At 40.9% G+C, this 21,561-nt stretch overlaps 3 protein-coding genes and 1 long non-coding RNA gene across 4 annotated transcripts in view; 2 read left to right on the top strand and 2 right to left on the bottom strand.

The window, feature by feature from the left end:
* Nucleotides 1-2,980: 2,980 nt before the first annotated feature.
* The window catches only part of LOC135436066 (uncharacterized), a 184,662-nt gene continuing 166,081 nt past the window's right edge, over nucleotides 2,981-21,561 (bottom strand). The window contains exon 4 of the long non-coding RNA XR_010437470.1: nucleotides 2,981-3,066. This is a non-coding gene — a long non-coding RNA (uncharacterized LOC135436066). The remainder of the gene's footprint in view (nucleotides 3,067-21,561) is intronic.
* LOC135436127 (MD-2-related lipid-recognition protein-like) lies at nucleotides 14,482-15,104 on the top strand. The gene has a single exon (XM_064693609.1). The coding sequence runs from the start codon at nucleotides 14,515-14,517 to the stop codon at nucleotides 14,989-14,991; it is 477 nt and encodes a 158-aa protein (XP_064549679.1). The 5' UTR covers nucleotides 14,482-14,514; the 3' UTR covers nucleotides 14,992-15,104.
* On the top strand, nucleotides 16,019-16,581 carry LOC135436528 (MD-2-related lipid-recognition protein-like). Its single transcript, XM_064694153.1, has one exon. It carries the CDS (start codon nucleotides 16,051-16,053, stop codon nucleotides 16,525-16,527), a length of 477 nt encoding a protein of 158 aa, XP_064550223.1. The 5' UTR covers nucleotides 16,019-16,050; the 3' UTR covers nucleotides 16,528-16,581.
* Nucleotides 17,238-18,333, bottom strand: LOC135436527 (uncharacterized). Its single transcript, XM_064694152.1, has one exon. It carries the CDS (start codon nucleotides 18,211-18,213, stop codon nucleotides 17,344-17,346), a length of 870 nt encoding a protein of 289 aa, XP_064550222.1. The 5' UTR covers nucleotides 18,214-18,333; the 3' UTR covers nucleotides 17,238-17,343.

The following is a 21,561-nucleotide window of genomic DNA, read 5'->3' as shown; positions in this document are numbered from 1 at the left end:
TGTGTGTGTATACGTATGTTTTCTTTTTTTTTTTTGTTGTATTTGCAAAAGTTATTAATTTTAATTGACTGTTGTGTAATGTTGTCGCTCAGTGCACATTCCGCGCGACACTTCGACAGAGAACGCCGCCTGCCACTCGTCGCATGCACTCGGCTGCTCTGCTGCTCGGCTGCTGGGGCAAGAGATGTCAATGTCCTGGAGCCAGGCCGTGCAGCTTTAATTGACACTCGGCTGGCTGCTGGCCAGGGGTAATGATGGCTATGTCGTCATTTAGCTAAAAATAACTGTTGTAATTAGGCGCGGCGAGCGTTAATCATTGAAGGGGCTGGGTTGGGGGACGGTGCCTACTTCTATTAGCTGCTCGTCTGTCCGACTGTCTGTCGGTATGACTGTCTCTCATTGGACTCTTTCAAATGCTAATTGAGGTATGCGCCAGCCACTTGTCACATTTGCCATATAATTTTAATTGTTTAACTTATAATAGGCGCCACTTTGGCAGCCTCCTCAACTGGTTTCGGTTTGCATTGCAATTTAATGCATTTGCTGGCGCCAAAAATTGTAGATGACAGCGAACAGCGCACAGCGAATGTGCAGCCCCTTAAATGATATTATCAACAGTTCTTTGATGAAGATAAATGATATGCGCAACACTTTTGAGCCGCATGTCTAATTAATGCGAAATACCCAAGCTGCGCTTGGACTTTGCACTTTAACGGGAAGTGTATTTCGTAGTGGGTCAAATGTTTGACACATTTTGAGTGATTGCAATTGCCAAGCCACGCACAGAGCAGTCGTTGCATTGACTGCATTGAACTGCAAGCCAACATGCAGCTCGTGATCTTCAACTTGTAGAGCTTTTACACGCACACAACTCACGCATGCAGCCAAACAGCTCGCTGGCAAGCGTGTCTAACGAAAAGCTTTACAGCTCACCAATACAGACAACAAATTTGAGCGCATGTATGCGTATACAGAGAAGTCGTTGTCTTAGCATTTTTGTGTCTTATTGCAAGCATTCATAACTATTTACATTGATACAAGTGAGAGTCATTTGCTAAGCAATAGCTAGCATCACAAGCATATAACCGCGTATTTTATGTTTAAAAGCTCTCTAAAACATACACATCATATGAAGCATTTGCATTTAAAGTATTTTACTCATAAGCATGCATACTACATATTATTTTCAGGCGCGTGTTTCAAAAAGCTTTAAAGCTAATCCAAACGAATGAATTATACAAAAGGCTTTCCAGCTAATAAGATCCAGCAAAGCTTACAACAAGCGTGCATATGCACACATACATGTACACAGCTACTGATCGCCAGCTCCTAGAGCTTCCACATGCACACAGCTCATGCATATCGTGAGTCAGTGCTTTGAAGTGCGCGTGCTTGAAAGCTCACCAATACAAATGCAGCATCCAATTGGCACGCTTTTAAAGGTATTTTAAAGAATTTGTATCTATTTACGCTTGGCACATTTTCATTCATAACTCTAGGCTGAATTCCTAACGGCCTGGCATTGTCCGTGGTAGCGCCGATAACGCCTTTTAGACAGCCGCACGGCAGGCGGTCGCATAAACAAAATGTGTGAAATTTTTACCTAAAATAAAAATTGTAGAAAATGTATGATACGGGCCAAAGGATATGGCAGACACCAAGGGTGCATTCAGTGCTATGTCTGCATTTGATTTCCGTTTGCCTTGGCGTGGCCATGCCGAGCCACGATTCCGTTTTCGAATCACACCTCTGCTGCCGCACACTCACACACACGCATAGTCACAGAGAGCATTCGCATCGGGCTTGGGTAGATTTTTCACATGCCGTGGCAAACATTTGGCAAACACATGTGCACCAAAAACGCGCAGGCAGTCAGGAGTGCAAAGGGCCCATGCCTGAGGCAGAGCCAGAGGCGGAGGCGGAGGCAGAGGCAGAGGTATGGCATTTGCTTTTTGTGTATCTAGGAGATGCGCTTGTGTACCTACGCCTTTTGGTCACTGCTGTTGCTGCTGATGCTGCTGCTGCCAGCTTGTCGATCCGTCTGTCCTTTGTGTAAACAAATCAAATGGCCGTGTTGTTTGTTGTTGTGCCTCACTAGCAGCTAGCGCAGCAACTCAAAATTGGCCAGCGAAATGTCTTTGTCAAGTCAACAGCGCCAAGCAAATTGCCTTAAACAGTCAAGCGAAGACGCACTGCAAAATAAATGGCAAAAAAAAATGGAAAAAGTGGCAAAAGTTTTCGCAAATCAGCTGAAATTATGAACTTCCGGCTGCAGCCAGCGGAAGTTCATTTTAACCCACAATAAAAGTTTGCATTCCAAAGAGTGTGAGCGTGTGTGTGCGGGAGTGTGTGTATATTCTACACACATATTTTCATGTTCATGTGCAAAAGTTTTACGCTTATATAAGAGCATAAAATTTGCATTATTCACTTAAAACAAACAGCTCACACAAACACGCTAACACACACACACACAGATGCGAGTTCCTTTTGCCTTTTCCTGTGGAAAACACTTTTTGCCGTTATGCACAAGCAAACAAACAAATATTAAATGCAAATAAATGCGCAAGAAAATTGCAAACGTCGAGCCAATGGCATCAACCAAACGAAGCTCACAGCCAAACAAATAGCGAAATATTTTGACTAGCTATCGAATAAAAGCAGGATATGTTCTGTTGGGCAAATCGGAGCACACCCATTGAACAATGGCTTCCTTTTAAGGTAGCTGGCGGTGCCACGTGCTCGAAAAGCAGCTAGGCATAATGCTGCTGGCCTGATAAATACTCTGTAATCTAATATTTAACTAGTTTCAAGCAACAACTTAAGATCTTATAAAATCTAAGTATTGAAATTGGGCATAAAATATTTTAAGCTTAACCATTTTTTAATACAAAGTTTGAAGTGCGGTTAAAAAGCTTTTTAATATAACTCACGTGTATTATTATCAATTTTATACAATGCATGTCGTAGTTTCGTGTTCCTGAGCCATAAGACAGTAGTTTAACAATTTTGAATCATTTTAATGAACCGGTTCTAAACCATCTTACAAACCCATCTGAATCGAGTCTGAGTAAAAATAGTCTAAATAAATAAAAAATTTTAAAAAATGTTGTACACATAAACAATTAAAAACTGATTTCTGAATCAAAACTTGGTCTAAGAACTTCCTTAACAATTTTTTTTGTCAATAATTTTTCAAAAAAAACCATTTAAAGATTCTCTTTGAAACATTTCAAAAATTATTTTTTTAATATTTTCAAAATAAAACGCTCATTTTAAAAATGAATATTATTAAATTATTAAATAAATTATTTTCCAAAAATAAACAAAACCACTTCTAAACCTTTCAAAAAACTAGGTTAAAGGCATTTTCAAAATAAATAATTTAGTTTAAAAATAATTGTCTAAAAATAACCAATTTTAAAAACATTTTTCAATCAGGTATAAACCAGCTATAAATCATGCATAAGCCATTTCTAGGCAATTTTAAAAACCATTTTAAGAACAGTTAAAACCCATTGATTTACCAGTTAAAAGCAGGCATGAGAGAATTTTTAAAACCTTTCACAAATATATTGCATATAATTTGGACATATATTAAAAAATTATGAACCAGTTTAAACCTTAGATGTATGGGCCTGAGCTAGCTCTGGTGTGTATTCAAAACCCTTTGAACTAGTTCTGAAACACGGTTTATTTACTGTAACTACATCTAGTATTTTGATGAGCTTCCATCAGAAACACAAGTTTAATATAAACATATATTCACCGATAAATCACAAACCCATTCGCTATATTAGATATAGAGCATATAGAGATCGTAAACTGCCAGACTTGATGACAACTCTCAGGCAAATTGGCTTTTCAAAGTCCTTGAAGTTGTTGCCACCTCCGCTCGAGTCTCAAGCCACAATTCAGAACGCGTGCAGCGTAATAAAATGCAACGTTTTTCTAGTTTTCGATTTGAAAGGCAAACTTTTGCTGTTAAACTAACAAATACAAAAGGCAACACAAACGCACGAGTTATAACCAAGAAGGCAGCGCCAAGACGCCAGCCAGCCAGGCAACCCAGCCAAGTTCCTTAGACTCTGACTCTGACTTTGGTTCCGACTCCGGCTTCGATTCCGATTCCCATTCTGATTCTGATTCGCAAACAGGGCACCTAACTGAGGCAGCACGCATGCAAATTGCGCTCAAGGATTTGAGAGTTGAGCACATTTTGCAGAATTTATAGTTTTCTCTTATTTACAGACAGGAAGTGCAATTCACAAATCGTTAGCTCAACACAGACACAAATCGAAGCGAATTCTTGCCAGGAGTAGGACCAGCTACCTTTCCTCCCCCCCTCTAGGAGAAGCTGCAGCACTTTGCGCCTTTGTTTGCCTTGGCTCGGTGCGGATTGAGAGGCAGGGCCACAAGAGTATCTATTACCAGCCACGTGCTGTGTGTGTGTGTGTGTGTGTGTGTGCGTGTGTTTGTGCTTCTGTGTGAGGTGTGCCTTTAACTGCCGAAGCCCGCCCACTAAAGAACTTATAATCAACAGCTTTGGCGGCTTAAAACTCGGCAATGAAAACCGAAGCCCGAGCAAACTATTTTCGAATAGCCTGTGCGAGTGTGAGTGCGTGTGTGAGTGAGTGTGTGTGGGCCAAGTATTTGAAAATAACATAAGTATCTGTGGCCAAAGAACTGGCAGCTTCTACTCCTATATAAAGCTGGATTCGAAAAGTTTCAGCGTCGTCGTCGTCGCTGTGCAATTCCCAAAATGCGGCCCGTGTGTGCATTTAAGCCACTTTTACTGAAACTTCACATTAATTTCAATTTGCTGCCAGTAAAAGTTTTTCATGCACGTCCGCAAATTGCTTTTGGGGACTAACAGACGTGTGTCCCTGTGTGTGTGTGTGTGTGTGAAGCATATGTAGCAGAACTTTAACACTTTGCGGCCAAGAGGTGTTCCATATACTATATGCCCTTCGATCTGCCAAGCCCAAATGACTTGGCGACAAAAAAGGCATAAGAAAAAATGCAAGATTAATTTAGTCGATGGTGTCCGACTGGTAGATACCCTGTGCTGAACCCCAAGCTGCTGCTACACACAGTCGGCCTTCCTTCTATACACATATTCTACATAGGCATGCTTCTTTTTCCCTCTTATGCCTTTAAGAAATGCATTCTTGAATAACTTCCGTGTTTATAGAACGATACTTACGAAGTTTTCAGGTTTTAAATATATCTCAAATCGCTAGAATCTAGCTAATAATATGTTTTTTCTTAAATTATATGATGAATTCCATATGAGAATCTACCTACCAAGTTTTTTGTATGTAGCTTTGAAAATGTTCGAGTAATGTATCGATATTTTAGTCGTGCTAAATATACAAACTTTATCAATTTCAAGTCTCTAGCTTCCCAAGTGTCTGGATCGTAGCGTTCAAATAGATGGACATACAGATGGACAGGGCTTGATTGACTCAATTTGTCGTCCTGAAAGAGTATATACATATATTATGCTTTGTGGGTTCGAAGATGCCTGCTTCTGTCTGTCACAGACACCCTTTTGCCCATTCTCCGTGGGTTCAGCGTATAGTAAATAAACAAAATTGTGGCTTGGCATTTCACTGTTGACTTTGTTTTGCTTCGCGTCGTTTTTTTTTTGTTTTTTTTTGACCACCCAAAAAATGTTTCGCGGAAAGCACAAGGCAAACACACTCGAGCACACACACATACACACCGCAGCGAAATTTGAAACGTGCTGAAATTTGCTGGCATTGCAAATGAAATCTGAATTCTTAAAACGAAAGAACGCCACCTTCCAAAAGACAGACGCCCACATGCGACAAAAATCTGTGTGACGTGACATGGAGCCAGATGATGTCGCCATCGCCCACTGAAGTATCTGCAAATCAAGTTCAGCTTCAGATAGAAAACAGCAGCTGCCTGCTGCCTGCTGCCTGCCATGAAATCATGCAGCTTGACTGATAAATTTGCAGCCTGGCAGCCTGGCAGCCAGCGACCCTCATTAGTCTTAATAGTTTAACGAGCAACTACCCGATGCGAATGCTCGAAAGCAGGCCATTAATGAGCTACAGTTAAATTTTATAAATTGGGCCCAGTTCGTATGCATATGAGGCACACACCTTTAAGGAGCTTGTCTTTGGGTCAACAAGGATCTGCCGCTCCCAGCTGAGTTGTTCGTTTGGACAGGCTTAAAGCTGGGCACATGGCGCACACTTGTCGACTGTCGCCTGTCTCCTGTCTTGGAGCTGGCTGCGTTGGCCGTTGGGTTTCCTTTTCGCTTTATAGTCCTCGTTATTTGCTTGCTGTGCAACTTGTGAGCTGCGTTTGCTGCTTGTCTGCTTTATATCCTGCGGGATATGCAAACTTATTAGACAAGTTTTGCCCCGGCCCGAGCAGCGAGTTGTTCGCCAACTCTCGAGTGATAAAGACGCCCCGAATGCCAAACAGCACAAAACATTTTGTGCGAGTCATTTGCATATGGGCTGCACCAGTGGAGGGGGTCGGACCAGTGGTCGGGGACCGGGACGGAGACGGGGACTGGGGGTTCTAGCAGAGAGGTACAAGTTAAGATTGAAAGGGTTCCACAGAGTCGTGTTGTTTTGCTATGCTACTATGTTATGTGCCACAGATATGTGTCTATCATTTTGACCATAGACTGTAATCGTTTATTGTCTTATTTTGGGTTAATATAATATAATATAACTTAACTTGGGAATTGTTCTTATCGTTGGGTCCTACCACCTTTGTGAATGCAAAACTTTAAATGTTTATCACTTTTTTTTACCGCAGAAGCTAGGGTAATACGTTATTTTACCGTCTTCACTATTTCCTGTTTGTTTTTCTTGATCGATTTTCTTTTTATGGAACTCTTATATCTTTCGTATGTTACTTTAACTTTTGGACTTATCTTACATCACCTGGCGTCCCAGGAATCTACACCAGATTTACTTTACAACTCCTCAATCCATATTTCTTGTCACCTTTTGCCATTGACACTTTCAATAGATGCAAATTAATTTGTTTGTTATAATGCAAAAAGTGTATAATAATCTGCCTTAATTAGGACTTCTTTAGATTCAAAGACTTTCTAAGAATTATATCACAGATATTAGGTATTTCTTATATGTATAATAAGCCACAAGTTATTAATATTTAAACAATTAAACAGCTAAGCTCGGTAGACTCTGACTTCGTCATTAAAGAAACTTAGCTATACAATACCGTGCTTAAATGCCTTTTATATTTATAAAATATATATATAGTTTTCGTACTGTTTTCAAATAAATTTAGCTATGTGAAGTTGAAATATTTGTGAATTTGTTTTGGGAATCGTGCACCATATTGTAAAAATAGTATTTAATTTCTACGTGTCCTTGATGTCAGCCAAATGCAGACAATGTTGCCACAATTCCGCCGCTTGACAAGTTCAATGTGTTTGCACCTGACAAGGCATTTTCTGCTCTCTGGTCCATGGCTAACCTCGAGATGCCTGGCACAGGCTGGCACCGCGCTAAGATGGTAGCGGACCACCCAATGGGATTTGGCTTTTTGCAAAACAAACAAAACGTCAGTCAAAACTGGCAAACGGCGCAAACTGTGCCGCGGGCGAATCGTGGCGGCCAAAAAAAAAAGAAAAAAAAAACAAGAAAGAACGACTATCAACGACATGTCGAAGATTAAATACCCTTGCGCAGATAAGTCCTAGAAATGTCTCAAGAACTGGCAAAAGCATGTTACAATAGCAGCTCTCTAATGTTCCCATTTGATACGGCATTCTAGATATGTTAGAAGAATATTGAAACAAAAAAAAAACAGCAATGTTTTCCACACGAAGCCCCAATCTTTGACAGGTTCTTAGACAGACCCATAGATATAGAAGTACGATGTTGAATTGAATTTGTTCAAGATATTTTGTAAACAAAAAAGTTATTCATACAAGAACTTAACTTTCGACTGATGCTCCTATAACATCTATATGATATGCTGGTTGGACCTGTGCAACAGCTAGACAGACTTATGAGAAATCTATGTAAGCTCGGCTGACGAAGAATATATTTCTCTTATTATCTTCGTCTATGCGCTACATAAATCGTGACAACGTTGAGATACCCTTTACTAGAGTATTAAAAAAATGCTGCATTGCATTTCAATGTTTCAATCTTGGCTGGCATAAATAGCCGTGTGTTTATGTTGGCAGCACTTGAAAAGCGGGCAGCTCGACCCAGGACCACCCACGGGCTGATGTGCTGCTGCTTGCTGGCGCCCCTAAAAGGGCAAATTAATTACAATTAAAAGTTTTTGCCGGCCCAACAACACCTTGGCCAATAAAATTGAAATTTATGGGTCACACATGAGCTGCTCCAAAGAAGCTGGGCGTCTTGGAGTCGAGCTGCTTTTATTAATTGCCAAGCTGAGCTGAGCTGCTGCCTGTGGTCGGGACGTGGGCTTAAGGAAATTTGTCTTACTCTCGAGTGGACCGCAAGCCAAGATGCACACCTCCCGAGCAGAACGACCAACCACCCGCCCGCCCGCCTGATTCATTTAACTACTTAAGCTATTATCCGCAGCCGAAAAGGGTTGCCCATGTGCTGCTGCTGCCGTTGCTTCTGCTGCTGCGGCTGATAAATTTACAGTTTTTGGTACAAAATTTAACCGTTTCTGACAGACGCTCCTGTACTTCACCTAAGTGTTGCACACTGATAAGACCAAGGCTCGGAATGTGGGCGGGTCGTGGCACACATGTGTGGCGGCCCCTGATGGAAACCACATAATAATTCTCGAGAACAATGTAAGCGTCAATTGTGCATGGCTATATGTGTGCGTGAGAGTGTGTGTACTACATGAATGTGTGTGTGTGTGGATGTGGGTGTGGGTGTGGGTGTATTCAGGGTCTGGCCATGTGGGTAGTTTCTTTGGCCATGCGCCACGGAGACGTTGCCCACATTTCTGCAGATGTAAACGTCAAGGGACAAAGGCAAGGACGACGGCACATGCCACACGTCAACTCGAGAAATTTAAATTAAAAACCTTTTTGCATAAAATGCTTTTTCTGTGCTTGTTGTTGTTGCAACATATTGCAAGTGCCACATGCAACGGGCGTCTTTACATAAGTAACAAACAGCAGTAACTAAAATACGGGCTACTGAGATCATAGATAAAGTATTATAGCAATAGAAAACATTTACATGTTCATGATAAAATCGCATAATGAACAACGGAACGCAGTTTCAAGTCATTATAATATTGATATAAATGAAATATCTGAGGCACTTGTAGGTCTGAACTTATATATAGCAAATATGTGATAATAGTGAAGCTCGAAAATGCTGAGTTTGATGCAAATGTCTTTGAAAACATAATAAGTTGCCATATAAGGTCCTGCTATCCGTCCGATCTTTCCTATAGCAGCTATATGATACAGTGGTCCGATGTTGATAAGACTTTGCATATATATGGAGATCATAGTGGAACTACAAGTTTGTGTAAAATATCTTTATAAACCAAAGGTTTTTCATACAAGAACCTACTTCGGACCGATCGATTCTATGGTAGATATATGAATAGTAGTCTGATCCGGCCAGTTCTAGCAAAGTCTTAAGACAAAAGCCTTTAAACTGAGAGACTAGTTTCCATTGAAGCAGACATACGAACAGACGGACATGGCTATATCAACTTGGCTATGGATGCTGATCTACAATATATACATATACTTTATTGGGTCGAAAATGTCTCCTTCTATGAGTTACACATTTTATGACTTAATTTTAATACCCTCTACAAGGGTATAAAAATGCATAGTGAAGTGTATACATAGTGTCATATTTGAGCATTAACAGCGCGTTGCTATAAACGTAGCTGCAAGTATGATTCGAGCTCTAGTTAACAGCTTTCAATGAAATAAAATAATGCTGCTGGTTATTTGATATTGACTAAAAGAAATTCGTTTTAAGTGTATTTTAAAATTTCTTTTTTATCATTGAAGTTTTTTTACTCGCAGCAAATGGCAGTTTTTTTTAATACTCATGCATTTTTGGGTTCGGAATGTTGTTGAATTTGATAAACAAACAATTTATGTGAAATTCATGTGTGCGATAAGTTGGAAACAGTGCGAAAGAGAAAGAGCATTGGGAAGAGCGGGAAGGCGAATGTGAGACCAATTACGATATGGTGCCTGAACCGAAATAAGCATGTTTTTCTTTCTTTTTTATCAACAGCGAAACGCATCTGAGTATTTCATTCAGTGAACTGCATAAATCTGCTTGAGCTCCAATATTTAGCCAAATGCCTATAAAACTAAATCAGCTTGGCTCTTGTCTGCGAAATTCTTTAGCTCGATTGTGGATGCTGCTTATTTTTTTCCACATATGCTCCGTTGACGGCGCCAATTAATTTGTGTGCTTAATTCAGCTAATTATTCCAAGCAATAAAATTCTCAATAGATGCGTAGATTGTGCGGGTTGTGGCCGGGGGGGGGAAGACCTGAGGAATTGAACATAAGTGGAGGCACAAAACCGACACCTAAGCCAGTGACAAGAGCCCAGAGCCCAGTGCGGAGCACGTGCCAGACAAGGACAAGGACACGTTCAGTTACACTTTTAATTCAATTCGCAAAGGTTCCTTGGCACTGCTCGTGCTTTTTTTTATTTTGTTTTATATATGTGTTTTTTTTTTGTATTTAGCTTAAGAGCACAAATAAAAATCGAAATAAAAAGCAAGGCGACATTTAAATTCAAATTGTTGAAGACGCTGACGAAGCTGCCGGCGCCACACGTCGGATTAATTTTATGTGCGCCAAGCAGGAGCAGCTCTGGCTCCGTCTCGGTTTCTCGGGCGCTGGCTTCCCTCGGCGGCGTTCAATTAGAGTCCACTGGCGGGGGGTGGAGACGACGCTGGGCTATTGCCATTGGCTGTGCGAGCTGCCATGCAATTGTTAAAATCGAATTAAGCCACGGTGTCGCATACTTTTGATCTCCCTGACGCCGCCAACGTTGCCACAGCCAATGAAATGTTGCAGATGTCCTCTACCCCGCCTGGTACCAGTTGGCTCTGTCTCTGTCCCCGTCTCAGCTACAGTCTGGCAATGTCCTTACATTGTCCTTGCCAGTCACTGGCAATGCCCGTTGCTCTCACCAAGGTATCTCGACCCCGACTCCCAGCTACATCTTCGACTTCCCTGCGATTGCGATTTCGGTTTCAATTTCAGTCGCTGGCGCAAATGAAATTAAATGAAGATTAGTCGTGTGCTCGCTCCCAGATTATTCCAAGAAATAAAAATCTTCACGATGCGAGTGTACTCAACCGCTGGGCTGGCTGCTCCATCCGAGTACTCATTATTTTTTCGTTTTGTCTGCTGGCAGCGGCTTTTGCTTTTATTTCATTTGCCTTTTTATGGCGCTTGAGGTGATTTGCCTAACTTCGCTGCCCTCCATTAGAGCCAGGAGGATGGGGGGTGGGGATGGGGGGCGTGTTTACCAGTTCGAGAGAATCAACGCCCAAATCTAAGCAAATCACAAGCTACATTTGGTCCGCAAATGATGGCCAGCTTTTGGCTTTGGCAAGTCTTGGCTAGAAGTTCATAGAGTTGACAGAGTTCCATACTGTTTGAATAGCTATCTTACATAATATTTTCTTAATGTGCCCTCGAAAGCCCGAATGACACCTTAATCATTGCTAAGCTTCGGATTCTTTTTAAATCTATCACCTTAAAAAACGTTATACAATTTCGATAGTTTCTACACACACCAAGTTTTTATTACCATCGGTTATGACTTTTTTAAATATTTTATAAAAATATGCCTTGCTTTTAAAACAAGCTTTACAGACATAAAACTTGAAATTTATTCATCGAGCTTGAAACTTTTTAACGATATCCTCTTCCATCGATAAACATCGGTTTTGCAACTTGATATTTAGGCTTAATTCGAAAGCGATAAAATCCAGATATAGGAGATTTATGAGATCTCGATAAGTAAGTTTTAAGTTAGAGCCGTGCCCATTGGTCTCGAAAATTGTATAAGGATCGGATACACACACGGAAATAATAAAAAAAAACATATAAAAAGAAGCACAGTAACTACGTTGAGGGTATATCTTAGTCAGGCACTTCCAATTCTTTTGAAGCGATTTTTGAAAACATTTTGATTGAGGGCGATAAAAAATAACGCCGACAATTTATAGTCAGCTTTAGATCTTTAGCTATCTCTGATAATGTGCTTGCAATGCCAAATAAAAATAATATAAAAGAGCTCTTTAGGCTGTCTAATTCTAGAAAGCTATGTAGCCTAAATTTGAAATCAACTGGGATCAACTGCTAAAATTTGAAAAGCACGTTACCTGTATATAATTTGGTATATTCTTGGTTTAAGATCGACCAGTTTGACAAATTTGTTTTGTATTTGAAAGAGAGTAATATGCTACACTTGATTAACCCTTTTCACGCCTTGGCCAGCGCCTTCATCACGTGTTCAATTAAAAGAACTTGTCATTAATTGCCAACCAATTTGCTTTCATCACATCACACAACTGCCGGACACACTTTCCCGCGGCTCAAGAACTTGATGAGCAGCAGCCGTTGGTGTTGACATTTTTTGCATATTAATTGAAGACAAGGCGTCGGCCGCTAACTTGGACTCGGCTGTGTTCTTTTGGTCCACCCTTGGCTTAATTTGCGGTAAGTTCATTAAGTAATAAAACATAAATTTCATTTTTTTTCCAGTTTTTTGTTGTGTTTTTGTATTTTGTTCTTTGGCACCCCATCAGCGAGTTCTTGGTAATTTTTTTTTAATGCTTTGCATATTTTTTTAATGAATTAATTCTGTTTTGGCTTTGCTTTTTTTCGGTTTTGTTGATTCACCGTTCAGTGGACTTTGATAAAGGCGCAAAGTCGTTGGCGATAAAAAGGCCAACGCAACGCAACGGGGAAAAGGGAAAATGTTAAAAAATTTTATAATTTATGCGAAATTTATTATAAAAACAAGATGTATATAAAACGCTGAGGAAAGCGGAAAACGTGTTTTCATCAAACTTTGACTGAACGACTGTTAATTATGCGCTCGCCGCAAAACTTTTCTATCAATTTTTGTTGATGCTGTTTTTTTTTTTAAAGAGAGAGAGAGAAACTTGTTTGTATTTTAGCGCTAAAAAACATGTTTTGCATCCGAAAATGAATGTGATATATTTTTCTCATTTAATTGCCTCCTTTGGGCATGATAAAAATATAGCATCAAATTGCGACATCGAGTCGTAAGTGTTGTTAAAGCGTGTCGGGGTCGGGTTCTTTTCTGAAATGTTGTCACTTTTTAGTCAAATTTGTTAGAAATGTTGTTGCTGTTGTCGTTGTTGTTGCTGTTGTCGTTGTTACTATTGCCGCCTGTTGACATATGTGCCCGCAAATGAGCCGTGCAATTGTCGTCGTGGCCTGGCATATTGACAGGCTCCGAACTGCGCTTCATTCTAGTCGATGCATTCAAGATTGAAGTGCACTCCTCTCGCGGGAATCGTCTCAAATTTCCGACGTGCGCGCAGCTTGTGACTGACAACTATTCGTCTGTTTAGTCTGTCCAACTGTCTGTGAGCCTCACTGTGTATCTGTTGAACTAGCTGAACATTGCCCCAAGTAGTCTGCCTGATAGCGTGTCGATACATGTGCCATTTGGGAGCACGGGCAGAGTTGTTTACACTCTACAACAAATCGACATTTTTAATGAATCCAAGATTGCTTTTATTTGCTACTAGAATATGCTCAGTTCTACTTGCCTTGGAAGAGTTGTTTACACTCTACAACAAATCGACATTTTTAATGAATCAAAGATTGATTTTATTTGCTTCTAGAAGATGTTCAGTTCTGATTGCTTTGGAATATATTCTTATTTGTAACTATGCATATACAGACACACATTCATATACATACATACATACAAATATACAGTCATACATATGCACATGCACAACTCTGTTAATATAACACTAAATATCAACGGAAGAAAACCTGTAAGGTTTACTTGCAATCGTGAGAATCGCATAATAAGCTGATATTTCTTTATGTTAATGTGCAACGTTCCCTACTCATGAAAATTTTTAGAATATATTGAAATCATGCATTTTTAAGTTCAGAATCGATTTCATTTTCGCCAAAAATTGTGATGTATATCCTTTTCAAATCAATGTTGAGTAGTGTACCTCTGGCAAACGTGTGACTGTTTGTAGGCTTGTTGACAAACAACTAATCGTGTCTGAATGCTAATGAATAGTTGTTGCTGGGGCAATTAGTTAAGCTACCTTGGACATACATAGCTTAGTTGAGCGAGGCACGAGTAAGAGTTCTTAACTGAGTCAAGTCTTATCTCTCCACGCGACTTGCATCAGAGCGCTTATCAGTAACGCTCACATTTCACCTATGATCTTGCGAAAAGACTATGCATGCAGCCCGTTGGCCTGGGTTATGTATAAAATTGTGAGCTCATCCGCACAGTGCATTCTGTTCCCAACACTCAAAGCACCATGTTGCATCTCTCTACGGTGTCGCTGCCGTTGCTGTTGCTGCTGCTCGCCGCGCTGGCCAACGCTGAGGTTGTCAACTTCCAGCAATGTGCGGATAGCTTGGATACGTGCACCATTGATCAGGTGCGGGTGGAACCGTGCGTTCAGGCGGAACGAAACGCTGCCTGCCACATACGTAGACGCCATCCGTCCAAGATATCTTTCGAGTTTACGCCCAAGTTCGATGCAGACCGTCTGGAGGCCACCTTGGGCTGGGTGAAAAGTGAAACGGAGGAGCTGCCTTTGGTTACCATGGATCGTGAGGCCTGCAAGGCGACTAGCTGTCCGGTTAGGGCTGGCGTTCAGCAAACCTACACACTGACAGCGCCCGTTGAGGCCAAGTTCCCCCTAAGCGCCTATACCATACGCTGGGCCCTGACGGATCCCGTCACCTCCAAACGCTGCTGCTTCACCCATGACATCAAGGTGGTGCGCTAATTCTAATACAATACTAACTAACTACATACTAACTAACATATATATAGGAACGAAATTGTATTATGTTGCCCATACAACTCGTTAATATAACAATAAAAATTAAAGTATGAAAACCCCTAAGTTTTACTTGCAACCATGAGAATCGTATAGGAGGGCGATATTTCTTTATGTTAATATGCAACGGCAAATAAACTTGGTCCTTTTCCTTTTATTCTTGCGAAACTCTCGAATATATTTTTATCAAACATTTTTTATTTTAGAATCGATTTCATTTTCGCAAACAGTGTGAATCGATCCCATTATCGCAAAAACTTTGATGATCTAAATATAGAAGTGATAATTTTGAATGCTAATCGAAAGTCCTGACTAATTCAAGTCAAAATATTTTAAAATTCAAGCTTTTAAAACATTAAATTAAAATTAAGTGCGATTTTTGAATTATTAACCCTCTGTGTGTTCAAAAAACTCTATGAAAATCCAAAATTTGTTTACTTGAGTATCGCATGTAATGCTTAAAGAAAATTAGTATGTAATCGTCACTATGCAAAAATTGTTTATGACAATTTTTAATGCCAATCAGCCCAAATAGTTACGTTATTAAAATCGGACTGAATATACTGGGGATATTACAATTAAATTAAAACTTAAATGACTAAAACTCGGACTTTATGTCCGTATATCTTGAGATTAAGGCGTATACTTCAGCTGTACTTATTCAAATACATGTTGAGTAGTGTACCTCTGACAAACGTTTGAGTGCTTGTCAGCCTATCGACAAACATATATTCATGTCTGAATGCTAATGAAGAGTTGTGGCTGGGGCAATTAGTTAAGCTACCTTAGACACAGCTAAGTTGAGTGGCATATGCTCGAGTTCTTATCTCAGTCAGTCTTATCTATCCACGGGACGTGCATAAGAGCGCTTATCAGTGACGCTCACAATTCACAGTTCACCTATGACCGGGTGATAAGACGTCCTAGGCAGCTCGTGGGCCTGGGTTAAGTACAAATTGTGAGCTCATCCGAACAGCGCATTCAGTTTCCAACACTCAACTCGCCATGTTGCATCTCTCTACGGTATCGCTGCCGTTGCTGTTGCTTCTGCTGGCTGCACTGGTCAACGCTGAGGTTGTTAACTTCCATCCCTGCGCGGATAGTGTGGATACGTGCACCATTGATCAGGTGCGGGTGGAGCCGTGCACGCAGGCGGAACAAAACGCTCCCTGCCATATACGCCGTCGCCGTCCGTCCACGATATCCTTCGAGTTTACGCCGAAGTTCGATGCAGACCGTCTGGAGGCCTCTTTGGGCTGGGCGAAAAGTGAAACGGAGGAGCTGCCTTTGGTTACCATGGATCGTGAGGCCTGCAAATCGACCACCTGCCCGGTTAGGGCTGGCGTTCAGCAAACCTACACACTGACTGTACCCATTGAGGCAAAGTTCCCCCTAAGCCCCTATACCATACGCTGGGCCCTGAAGGATCCCGTCACCTCCAAACGCTGCTGCTTCACCCATGACATCAAGGTGGTGCGTTAATGCTAATCCCAGTGCCATGTGGTGCAATAAAATGCAGTTTTTTGCTCTCAACAATTATGTGCGTTTTTTTGTTGTTTTTAATTATTTCTGGGCTTTGTCCCTCATTTAGCTTATGGTACACTGGGGCATTGGGAATGGGACGAATATTGCGTCATGGCCATCAACCTGCGAGGCTAATGAAATGCGCCCAAGGCCCAGCGGCGGGCAGCGTTAAATCAACAGGGAGTAAAAAACTTTGATTGAACTTTTGGGTGCCATAAAAGCAGCCACCTAACCCCGCCCACAACCTCCAACTGCCGTCAGTCGCCCATTTCTGTCTCGGCTACTTATCAGCGTCGTCAAACAATTAAAAATTGAGCACTTAAGTTGTGGTCATAAAATCATTTGTTTTTCTTTTTATTGTTTTTTCTACATTTTTGGTTGTTGTATTGTGTTAGGTTTTCTCTCAGTGGTGGAAAATTCAAATAGCAATAATTTCAAATCACTTTTCTCTTGGTTTTTTTTTTGTTTACCTAAACGAAAAATGCTTACGCTTTTGTGGGGCTGCTCGAAATTCTAAACGAGGCTTCGGTTCCCGGGCAAAAGAAAGCTGATAAGCACAGCATTTTGAGCCCCAACCACAGGAACAACAACAACAACAATAACCACCACATCGATAACAACAACAACCACAGCATCCACTTGAGTAAATAATAATCAAAGCAATGACATACAAAATTATGGAACACGGCTTTTTTTTGTTCAGTCTTCGAGGCGAGCTTGTGGCGCGTAACATTTAATAATTTATGTGGAAATAGAGATTGTAATCGGAGCCATTCAGTCGAGGGCACTATTCTCGCCGTACTTTTGGCCCAGGACATAGGGCGTCTTGGTCAGCTGCGACATAATGCGGCACTTGACGGTCTCGAAGCACTCGGTGGCATCCACATAGAGAACCTCGCGACGATGGCTGAGATAGGCATTTAACGCGGGTTCACTCTTCCGGTACTGCTGCATCTGATAGTCCAGATAGGTGATGTTATCCTGCGGACTGGGCCTATAGGTACGCATCAGCAGGCGCATGCGTGCCATTTGCTCGTCAATCTGAAGGAAGACCAGGCGATTGGGCGGCACGGTGAAGCCCTCGAAGAGCTCGCGTGCCTCGCAGCGATTGTGCGGATAGTTGATCAATATCCAGCCACGATGCAGTGCATCCTCCTTGAGCAAACGCTCCTGTAAAATGTTGCCCACGGCTTCCGAAATTTCATAAACGGAAAAGTGTTCTATGCCCTGATTCAGCAGTTTCTCATTCTTATTCCTCACTGATCCATTGATGTGATGATAGGCTAGGACATTAGCATCTATTATGAGCAGATTCCAGCGCTGCGCCAGCACATGGGCCAGCGAGCGCCGGCCCGAGCCGGCTCGTCCATGCAGCACAATACGATGAAAGAAGTTCTTCGGCAGCTGATAGAAGTCTCCAGCTACATCCAGATGAAATGCATTCATAGCCTTCGTGTAGATCTCTTGGGCTACGTGCCGTATGTTCTCGCCCAGCCAGCGACGCACGTTCACAATGTTCTGCAATGTCGCTTCCGCCAAGAGGCGACTCATGATATCCAACAGCTTGTGCTTCTCAATGTAAAACATGTAAGAGGCGCTGAACTCGACAAGCATGGCCTTATCCATTTTGGTGGCAGAGGACATTATTTCAATATTAACTTAAACAAAAATAACCGATTATATATTGAATGTCTTCGGGCCTTGTGTAAATAACTGCAATGTAAATTTTATAATTTTTATTTCGTAAAAACCTTATTGAAATTGTATGCTATGTATACTATGTATACTATGCTTGATGATAAATGGATTTGAAAACAAGTACTAGGCTTTCCTAGAATGATTAGCTTTGTTCTCCACACGGGGCGAAAAATGTATTTATTATTTTAAAATATGTGTTTCTAACTGATTTATTGGAATTCATTTTAGTAACTTTTGCCAGTTCAAAAATGTGGTCAAAACAAGTCCAAAACGCCAGCGCGCTTAAATATAGATAAGTTTTGACAAACCGAAGCCTGAAAAAGGCATTTTCTGGACCCTTGGGTAGAAGATCTATCAAAATAATCGCACGGTATTTGGATTGCTCATGGGCTAATATCACGCACCAAGTGTGTAGCGCCCAGTTTGAATATCCTGCCCTTTCTATATAATTTTTTTTAAAAATTACAAATTCTTAGCGTTGGTAATCATGAGAGAGTTGTGTTTGCTAGCATAAACCTTGCCAGTTTAGGTTGCTGAAGAAAAATACTTGAGCTGAGAGCAGAGCTTCATAATAGTACATTTTGCTGAGAATTCGTCATATACTTGAGAATTCGAGATGCATATTTTTGGTTTTCTCTTTATTTGTTTTATCAAGAATCGGCCAAATAATAAAAATGTTGAATGCAAAAACAAAGTACAGGAGAAATCAAGACCAAAATGGCATAAATCATAAATATCACTTAAGTTTTGCTAAAGTAAAGGAAGTTTGAAGATCCGGAAGAGTATATTCTAATTGGTTGTTAGACATTATTTTTTTTCATTTCCCTCTTCGAAGACATTTGTTTGAGATGCTGATAATTCTCCAAGTCGGTGATTATCTCTCATTATATGGCCATAAGGGGCATAACCATAGGGCCAATTGTTGAAGAGTTGCCACATTCATTGCACATATTAATTACATCCGTTACAATATTAGAAAATGGCGCGCACTTCCGGCCAAAGGCAAGCCAAGACTGGCTAAAATGGCCATAATGGCTAATGTGTTGCCAGGCGTTGTAAATTGGCATCATGTAAGTCCTTGCACATAAGTTGGTGACAATATTTTGCTGCGAATTATGACAGCTCTTTTGTCTGAGCGCGCACATTAACAATTTAAAAAGTTATCTTGGCCTCGGCTTGGCTGCTCTTGGCCCGAAGGAGGTTTTGGTGACGCTGCTAACGGCCTGCAAAGTGTTGCCAAATGGCTGTCATACTTTATATTGTCTTATGAGACATGCCAGAGCATGTCCTGGTCCCGGTCCTGGCCAAGGCACTCGCTAAGCAAAAATGCAAGCATGCCACAGAGGACTCTGCTGCATAGTCATAGCCATAACGAGTATTCGCTCTGCTGTTGTTGTTCTTGTTGCTCCTCATTTGTATAGAGTGGGCGGCTAATAAAGACTGGAATTCTATGAAAAATTGTTTCCTGTTGCTTGCCTGGCATTGGCCAACGTCTTATATGGCCATATTGTAATGCCAAGTATGCTGTTAATATCTTTCACATACTAATATTGCTCAGTGCATTTGCTTTTCGGTTTACTTGACCAACAGCAGCAGCTGCTGTTGCTGCTGCGAGTTGCTCCAGCTTTAAGTAATCATAACAACTACAACAACAACTACAAAATTACTCGTATTTTAATAACATAAGGCGCGATATAAAAATCTGAATATGCATATGAATCTGAATGCTGCTGGCTGTCGCCTGGCACAAAGCGCAACTTTTTAATTAAAGCCAAAGTCAAAGCAAAATCAAAAGCAAAAGCGATTTTGACTGCGACTGCGACTGCGAATGCGTTGGCCGCAGCGGGCGACAGCTTTTCAGAGTTCCTCAATTTTGTCACATTTCCCAGAAATGTGCTAAATTACATTTCATCACATATACGAAAACGTATCCGTTTTAATCATCCAAAAAACTAGCAAAAAATAAGTAAGAAATTAACTATTAAGGAATACCACGACTATGGATACCCTGTACCCACGTCTTGAGTGTCCCAAAACTTGGTGTATTTATTTTCCGATTGCATAGGGTATTTAGCTGAGAGTCCGAAACATTTGCTTATCAAGGTTGTGTTATGTGAGGTTTTGGTCCTATTTGTTAAACTAAATGACTACATATTATTTAATCTTAAAGATAGACTACTTACTATCTTATAGATAGACTGCCACCATCAAACCCAAATGATATGTAGTCATTTCATCTTATAGATAGATAGCCTACTATCGAGCCCAAGACCTCGAAAATATGGACAAAAAAAGTGAAGTGAAAAGTATATATTATATATATTAATATTGGTAGTGATCATTTTTGCGTCTATTATTATTTTTGTTTTACTATAATTAAGTATTTAATTATTATTCTTTTTATCTGAATATTAGATAAAGTTACGAGCTAGCCCAGACTACACTTTATCTCTATACGCCTGGGATTCGGTCCCAGATGCTACATATACAATAATGGAATAATGTATTGCTTATATTAATATGTATGCAATCATTTTGATATGCATGTAGCCTGTGTATTTCGTCTAAATATATATAGAAAGAGGCAACTGCCACGATAACCTATATCGAATAATCTGCATTGAAATGCATAAACTCAACTTTATGATACCTCCATTTAACCCATTTTTGTTACAGGGTATTGAAAAAAGCCAAAAACAAATAGATGCCACAAGCAACGCTGTCGTTTGACGCAGTTTCGCTTATCAGGAAACATTTCATATTTAAAAAAAAAAAAGGAAAAGATTTCGTAGCGGTTTTCTATCCAACAGACGCGCTGATTGAATGAAGCTGCGAAACGAGCACACGCAAATGCTCAAAGCGGGCTACCAGGGGCAGCGCTAGGGGCAGGGAGGGGCTGCGGCTGGGGCTGGGGCAGGGAACATAGAAGACTCATCGGACGGCGGCTGATAAGCGAAAAAGTGACGGGCTGTGCTTGGCACTTGGAACTTGGAAGCCTGCTGCGAGCAGTAGTTAAAACTATGCCTCGTTTAGATTGCTGCGCACTTGAGTTGCCGTTTTTCATGTTGCCGCACGTTGCAACTGTGGGCGCAAAAAAAAAGAAATAACCGAAGAAAAGGGAAAAACTTTATCGCATTGCTGAAAAGTCAGCGGCCTTTTGAGTCAGCTTGGCGGCAATTGCATCTCAACGTCTGCGAGCGTGTTATCTGGTCGCTTGTATCGACACACACACACCAACACTCACTCTCACACACATACAGACACTTCCTGCGGAAACTGCGTGCAACGTGTGGC

The sequence above is a fragment of the Drosophila montana genome, unplaced genomic scaffold, assembly GCF_035044405.1.
Source record: "Drosophila montana isolate Dmon_TW-CO22-7 unplaced genomic scaffold, ASM3504440v1 contig_3733_1, whole genome shotgun sequence".
Lineage (NCBI taxonomy): Eukaryota > Metazoa > Arthropoda > Insecta > Diptera > Drosophilidae > Drosophila > Drosophila montana.
Note: the sequence above shows the minus strand (reverse complement) of the source record. Positions and strands in the feature narration are given on the sequence as shown.